This window comes from Leptosomus discolor, chromosome 13, assembly GCF_034619465.1.
Source record: "Leptosomus discolor isolate bLepDis1 chromosome 13, bLepDis1.hap2, whole genome shotgun sequence".
Lineage (NCBI taxonomy): Eukaryota > Metazoa > Chordata > Aves > Leptosomiformes > Leptosomidae > Leptosomus > Leptosomus discolor.
The window spans coordinates 5,845,698-5,853,994 of NC_141403.1; the positions used below are offsets into that span (position 1 = coordinate 5,845,698).

An 8,297-nucleotide genomic window follows, 5' to 3' on the forward strand; every position below is an offset into this window, starting at 1 on the left:
ACTCGTGCTTTCTTTCCTCCACGGTCTGTTTTCCTCCATCTCAGAGTTTCAGCTATGGCACTGATGGAATGTGTTAATGTATTTAACGCACTATAGTTCACTTGCTCCCTTCAAATGTAAGATGGTCTGGCCATAGGGTTTTTGTTGGTTTTTTAAATAATATTACTTTCATCGTAGTCAACAGCCAGCTGAAAATGAGCCATCAGTGTGCTCAGGTGGCCAAAATGGCCAACAGCATCCTGGCCTGTATCAGAAGTACTGTGGCCAGCAGGAGTAGGGAGGTGGTCATCCCCCTGTGCTCGGCACTGGTGAGGCTGCCCCTTGAATGGTGGGTGCAGTTTTGGGCCCCTCACTGCAAGAAGGACACTGAGGTGCTGGAGCGTGTCCAGAGAAGGGCAACGAAGCTGGGGAAGGGTCTGGAGCACAGGTCTGGTGAGGAGCGGCTGAGGGACCTGGGGGTGTTTAGTCCAGAGCAGAGGAGGCTGAGGGGAGACCTTATCGCTCTCTGCAGCTGCCTGAAAGGAGGGTGCAGTGAGGTGGGGGTCGGTCTCTGCTCCCAAGTAACAAGCAACAGGACAAGAGGAAACGGCCTCAAGTTGCACCAGGTTTGGATTGGATATTAGGAAAAAATTAGTCACTGAAAGGCCCGTTCCAGTGGGCTGCCCAGGGAAGTGGCAGAGCCACCATCCCTGGAGGTATTCAGAAGATGTGTAGAGGTAGCACTTAGGGACGTTGTTTAGTGGTGGACTTGGCAGTGCTGGGTTTACGGTAGAACTTGATCTTAAAAGTCTTTTCCAACCTTAATGATTCTATGATTCTATATAATTCCTTCCTATAAAAATATGAAGTATCAAAATCCAGATGCTTCCTGTCTTCCTTCATTTCCAATGCTGCTCAGTTTGTGTATCTCATGCTATCCCAGATGTGTGTGATTATGGCATGTTATATCTGTGCTATAGAACACTTGCTCATTATCTAGAGAATTAAGACTGGCAGAGTGCTTAGCTATTGAATTTTGATCCAGATTTTAGATAAATTTGTTATTATTCTAGAAATACAGTCGGACCTGGAGATGGACATTGCTTGGAAAAAAATAATTATGCAGCAGCATTGTAAATTTTAGCTATACTGTCTTCATAATTGTCCAGCATCTCCTCTGTATTCAGGTGGAATATACAAACCTATCCCTGTTAATGTTAGAAGAATCTAGCAAAAATACTTTTTGAGAGAAAATGCTGAACGACATCCATTCATCAGCCCGCTTTTTTTTTTTGAGAAACACACTTGCCACCAGAGTTTATATTCATAAGTGATAGAAAGTCCTTCACTGGCACTGAATAACTAATATTTTTATAGTGCTGTCGAATTTTTTTACAATGTGCTTCATGCCTGACTTAACAAAATTAAGAATGGCATGAGACACACAATGTGTGCTATGGATTTAGTTACACTTTGACCAGGTATACTTCTTTTCAGCTTGACAATAATTTAAGATATTTAAATATTTGCACTTGTCTCTCAGATATTGTTAAAATACTGCCTTTTTTTCTGCAAGACTTAGTACTGATGCTTTTGTTTGGCTTCCCTCTAAGTAATATCATGTTACTATAAAGATAGATAGTGTAATATAAAAGAAGATTTAAGCAATTCCAGTCTGAAAAATCTGAACAGTAATTACCATAGGTCACACCAGTGGGTCCATGGCACGATGCCGGGATGCAAACACCTAACTTGGAGGTTTCTAAGGCAAGATCTAAGTGGATTCTGAGGAGAAAACCACTTAGGGGCAACATTACTCACCGATACCCCTTAGACATTCCAATCTGTAGGTTATTTCCCAGCTGTCATTCAGCAGGAGATATTGCACAAGTTTGCACAGTCAGACAGAATTTTTCTGAGTGAGAGCCAGAAAATAGAGCTGTCGGCTTGGCAGCACGTGGAGCCTGCGTGTCCCTCTCCTTCCTTCTTACTGACCTGTTGGGGTTGGATTGAAAAAAACAAGCACAAAAGGGCAAAGCTCCCTCCTTGTCTATAAGGCACACAGGGATTCACTTAGGCACCTTCCTATCCAGTTACCTATATGTTTGGCTATAGTTTAATGATCCATTAGTGTCTCTCCAGTATCACAGCAGCTTCCAGTGGCTAACACAACCTCAGGACTGTAATAAACTCAGAGTGCTGTGCTCTTCGATTTTACCTGGCTAAGTGTTGGACCACTGCAATAGAAAAGAGAAACTGCCTTATATTTTTCTGACAAAAATGAAGAGTATCGTAAATCTATGAGAGATCCTGTTTTGATATATATAGATATAGATACAGATATATGAAGATATAGAAATATAGATATAGATATAGATATATAGATATAGATATAGATATGCTCCCAAACACAGGAGTATGTAATGTATATAAAAGTCAGCATCAGCGCTGTTTCTCTTATTACATGCAATTTCCATTTGAATTCTGTAAGTGAATGCACCAATCGGTAATCTCTGTGATCTGAGAGTTTCTGTGCCTTGTAAAACATATGTAAAACTCAAAAGCTACACTTTGGTCTGTGCTTTCACCTTTCTCAACTTGCCGGGCTTTTTCACAGCTCAACAGTTTTGTCAGAAGAGCTGAGGCGAGGTCACACAGTTGTGCTGCATCAGGTTAGCTTTTGCTCACAGACTAGCTGAATCCCTAAGCTGAGTATTACAAAATCAAAGTGAATACAAAAATCAGCACGTCGAGATGAAGGTCCAGTCAGTTGTCTTTGCTTATTAGAATATGGAGAACAGAAGAGGGCAGAAAGATGGTATCAGCAAAGGAAGAAGTGTAACTTCAAGGATTTAGCATGATTACTTATGAATTAATTAATACTTCCTTAATAGTAATTAAAGCCAATTAATTTGTACTTGAAATAATCTTGTATAGAAATATAATCTAAATTAAGACAAATAGCCCGAGTCACTGCTGTTGTAATGTGAACAAAACACTCACTTTCCAATGTTGCAAGGTCTCTTGATGAATGCTTGCACCGTTTTCCAGACTGACACTTCTGCTCATTTCAAGTATATTCTCCAAAATATAATTTTAAATTAATCCTTGCTCTTAGTCTTGAGGGGGTTTCTGTGAGCATCACAGTGCTCTTCAAATTTAGAATATAATCTTTAAATGGGTTTTAAGTATACATCCTTAGGATTTTTACAGAGTGATTGCTCAATTGCAGCGTCTGCGTTCTGAGTTCAGATTTCTGACCTGTGTAGGTTTCTATGATTCAATTTTTAGTTTCCCCATGTCTTGCACATGGATTATCTGTTTGATGCCTATTTTAGATCGGATTCTGTGCTAGTGTAGAAAGATCATGTAACACCACATTTGATGAAAGAACAAATATCTTCTATCAGCAGTTTATATATGGATGAAAGAAAAGGTTTTTTCTAACCATATCGTGAATACTTACAAACTTACAATTGCATGACTTTGTAGATGTATTGTTTATGTAGTCGTATCATTAATATAATGCAATAAGAGTTGGATTTCTTTTTGTCTGGGATCGCTCTTTTTCTGTTTTCTCTTTCCATCTTTGTCCTTTCAGTCCAGACTTTCTTTGCGAACTGTTACAGAAACACTTGTGATAACTGTTGGTAATAATTGCACTCATGTGCTGTGAAAATTCAGTGTCCAGTAGCCGTAATTATGACAGTAAGAACTCTTAGGTAGTAGGGTTACCTAATTGACTAGAACCATTCTCAAACTGTAATATTTGCTTTATTAGGCTGATCCTGTTGAGACATAGGGGGAAATGTAGTCTTTCTACAGCTAACACACGTAATTGATATTATGAATATTTCACTGCTTTGCTAGTTATGTATTCACTCATCTTAAGCTTCAGTTTTATTTTTATAGTACCAGAAGAATAAATAATATATTAATTAAAAGGGGTTAACTGAAAAGTAGCTTAATTTGAATGACTGATAGTTCTTACTCTGAAATAGCTTCCATAATTCTTTGTTTCCTCATCTTTGAATTTCTATTGCTTTCCTATCAATGGAAATCAATGTAAATTTTCTTATTTTGCAATTTGGGGGAGGAAAAAAACCTTTGGCATAATGATAAAGTTGCCCTTCTCCCAGTGCTTAAAAATGAGAATGCCTCTAAACAGATTTTTTTAAATGGACACAGATGGCAGGATTGTGAAATTTGGCATAAACTTTATCTTCTTTATTGAGAACTGGTAGTTAGAGGAATGTAAAGAAGCTCATGGGATGTTATAAATTTGTTTCTGAGCATGTTAGGTCAACGGTTGGACGTTGATCTCAGAGGTCTGTTCCAACCTAGTGATCCTATGATTCTATGACTCTGTGTCTGAAGGACATCTGCTCAGGTTGTAAGGGAGGTGAACAAAGCTCCACCCATTCAGTGATCACTGGACACTCTGCACGTGTAGCTGTCTGCTTTCAGGCAGTTGTTCCCCCTCGCACATGGGGGATTTGTGAACGTCTCCATGAATTACATGAAGCAATATCTTCCGGGAAATCTCAAGAGGCAGAAAATTGCAGGTTAATGTCATTTTGAGACATTTAGCAATTTTTGTTGAATTTATATTATCAATATTCTTCTAAACAACAACAAAAAAACCCCAAACCCCTCAGCCCTACATAGCTTGGAAATACCAGTGCTGGACAGAAAGACAAACAGAATATACAGCAGATATCTGCACTGGCTTCGTATTACCATGAATAAATCTATACAAGCAGGGAATCAAAGCAAAAAGATGGCAACTCTGCACCACCATCCCTGCAGTTACATGTGTTCAACTACCTCAGTATTTGCTTTCAAATACAACAGATATTTATTGATTAAATGCCAACTCCAAAAACACATACTGAATATAACCTAAAAAAGGTTGGTCAGATAAAATCAGTTAGACACAAAGGAGCAAATTGATATACGTAAAAAAAATGTAGGTTTTATTTATTTCCTCTGTAGTGGTGACTGAAAGAGTCCCAGCTAGTCTCATCACTGGAGAGCTATAAAGAAATGTAAATTAATGTAGAAAAAGGAGGACACTGTCGGATATTGCTAATAAGTTTAAAGCGTAGAGTTTGTGAGTTTAAAATATGGAATTTGTTCATTTTTTCGGTCCAATAACAGTCACACTCTCAATGAAAACAAATCCAGAATATCAGTCTGTGATAGCAGCACTTTTTGAAAATGTGTCTTTTTTTTTTTTTTTCCTTTTTTTGGTTAAAGAATCAGTATATGTAAGGTAGTAGCTATCAGTGTGAGGTGATGTGATGAACAAATGTGACATATGTGGAACTCAGCATCTTTGATCTTTGTGGGTACATTGGGTATACAGTAGTAGTCCAGGGACGTGTAGACTGTTATGGTGCAGTCATTCAATTTCTATCTAAATTACTCTGCAAAAGTGCCAGATTTGCATTAGCCTGAGGCAAAAAAAGAATATTATGTAGTGTCACTTTCCTTCCCCTTTAGCCAGTCAGATTTCATATTTCTATGGAGGCACTTAACCCATAAATTTGTCCATCTTAGCCTCCAAATGATTATTTACCGCATGGGGGTAGGTCAATGTCTAAGTCCCTATAATGGAGAATTGTCAGGCACTTTAGCAGAATTACATCAAACTATTAAAATTATTGCTGTTTGAATAGTGGTTCATTCCGGGGTATGTGTTTGTGAGGTGTGCTTTTGTTTCATGTTTAATCTTTTTGTTTTCACTTCCAGGAGCTGGAGTTTTCCAACCTGTTTGCAGTCCTTCACTGTATCCACTCATTCTTTGCAGCCAAAGTGGCTTGTTTGGACCCTTTGTATGTAGGCAGCCAAGCCACAACTTCTGCTGCTCCCACAACTTCTGGTACTGGCAAATTAAAGTATACTACTTGACATCTCACATTACAGCACTGCCACTTAACAGCAAGACATAACAATGTATAAATATTCATAAGATGTAGACCTTTGGCGAACCATGTATGTGGAAACCAATCCTGGAGGCAAGACATCTTGCAGCATCAGCAGATAAATGGTCACGTGGGATCATAAATTCATCTCTGTTCTGCAAGACATCAGTAAATAATCCTAGTCGAAATCCCAAAATAGGATGGATATGCTTTTAGTATGATCTGTTTGTACTTACATAGTGCTTTAAGCAACACTGGAAGCAAAGGAATAAATGACAAAATGAAGCACTTCAGTATTTAATAAAATTTTCAAATTACTGTAATAATAAACAAATAGAATTGTCATTTTCCTGTTTTAAGATGTTTTTAATGACAATATACTAAACTGAGTATGAACTTAAACCCTATCATTATATTATAAATGACATAAGAGCAAGCAACAAGCATATAATACATGGTGACAAGGAGATAAGCATGAAAAGGCATTTGTGTAAGTATCTCCTCAAATAAGAAAGCACTTTAAGCACTGTTGTAAATCCATACTTGTGTCCATACATGAAATCATGCTACTTTTTCTATTTTGTTCTTTTAGTCTAACAATAACAAAAACAAAGATATAGCCATATTGGACTGATACATTAAGAAAAAACCAAAACCAACCCACACATGAAAAGCAAAACAACTTCCCATGAGTAAGTCCCTCTTCTTCAAGTGAAAATAATATGATATGAATTTAATTTTAAGTACAAATGCGTAAACTATCATGTCTGCTATTTACTTCCTTTTTTTTTTTTTTCTGTCAAGAATTAAATCCTGTAAATCTGGTAGTCTTTGTTCGCAAGACTTAGCTGTTGAACTTGTTTCAGAGACAATCCACCTCATATGTTGTTTCCATGTTTAACCTTGATTTCGCATCATAAGTAGAACCTCTGTTCCACTCAAGCTCTCAACAAAATAGACATTCTACATTATGCTTGACAAATGAGTCCACCCTCTGAATTCTTAATAATTTCTTTTTTTTCATATTGTTAGTAAAAGACAGGAATAAGTTAATAACCTGTAAAGAATAGATGACAAAATGCATAATGTCTTTGTATGTTAAGAATATTAATTACATCACTCTCGACCACATACTAGTTCCAGAGTATCATTTAATGATGAAATCTGAGGGAGTTGTAAATTTAACTTTAATAACTTTATTTAAATATCATTTTTCAAAGTAAATTAATTTTGGGCTATTACACACATCGCTGAAGATGGAAGAGTGGTGGGAGCATGTGTGGGGTATAGCTGAAACAAAAGAAAAGGTGAGGGATTTTTTTTTGCCAGACAGGATAAGAGCACCTAAAAAACTGCAGGAAGAACAGTTACTGCAGCTACAGTGTGTGCACAACATTTTAAGTGGTACTTTATGGGGTTTCTGTTTCTTATATTGAAATCAAAACTTCCTTTTTTTCCACTTAGATTTGTTAGAAAAGCACATAGCGGGTAAGAGTTACGGACACCATCTGCCTTGTTTAGCAGAAAGACTAATTCAGGCACATCCTTGTCTACATGTTAAAATAATTAAAACTTCAAAAGTGAAGCCAGAGGAAAGTTTTTCAAAATGGGAACAATTCAAAATGCAAGGCAGAGACAAAAGATGAGTGAACTGTAGGGGCAAATCATGCCTCTGGTTTTTTGCTTTGCATTAGGGGTATTTGGGTTTATGTGTGTGAGAGTATCCTTGCCTTGAAGTATAGCTGATCTCACTTGATACTAGTTCCAGATACTCTGAAAATATGTTTTCTAGGGACACTTTTATCACTTTCAAATGTCTTTCAGTACATACTTGTTTCCTATTAGCACACCTCCAAGGGTCACACATTTATTTTCTAGGCTAAATACCATGGAATGATGTCAGAATCCAGCTATTAAATGCTTTAAGTGTCATCAAAATGCAACATTGTCATAGTCATCATCATGTGTTTGTTTATATGAATTGTCCCTAAGTAAGGGGGTCACATCCTGGTCTCTGAATGACACATAGAACTACCATGACTGTCCATGGGATCTGGAGTTTGTTCTTGAGACAGTAGAAACCCCAGAAATTTTGAAGCCAAAGCTACAACAGTCTGAGGGGTTTAACGATGGTAACTCAGTCACTGTCCTTGTCAAGAAAGCATATACTGGAAACACAGATTTTGACAGAGCACTGACAGCGCTGAAAACAGAAGCCCACTATCTGTTAATGACAGTTCTCCTCCGTGCTCCCAAATCATCACCTTCCCTCTTGCGCGTTGCTGTGGCATTCAGCTATCACAGTGTTGGCATGTGCTGGCGCCTCAGTAAACGCTCTGCTGGTAGCAGCAGAATCTAAATCTAATCAGCTGCCAGTTGAACGTTTTTCCT

General features: G+C 37.7%; 1 protein-coding gene across 2 annotated transcripts in view; it reads left to right on the forward strand.

The window, feature by feature from the left end:
- The window catches only part of SNTG1 (syntrophin gamma 1), a 153,044-nt gene extending 147,152 nt beyond the window's left edge, over positions 1–5,892 (forward strand). For both annotated transcript variants that reach the window (XM_086472624.1, XM_086472626.1), the window contains one exon: positions 5,734–5,892. In XM_086472624.1, the coding sequence (XP_086328750.1) occupies positions 5,734–5,892 (159 nt within the window). The remainder of the gene's footprint in view (positions 1–5,733) is intronic.
- Positions 5,893–8,297: the final 2,405 nt, after the last annotated feature.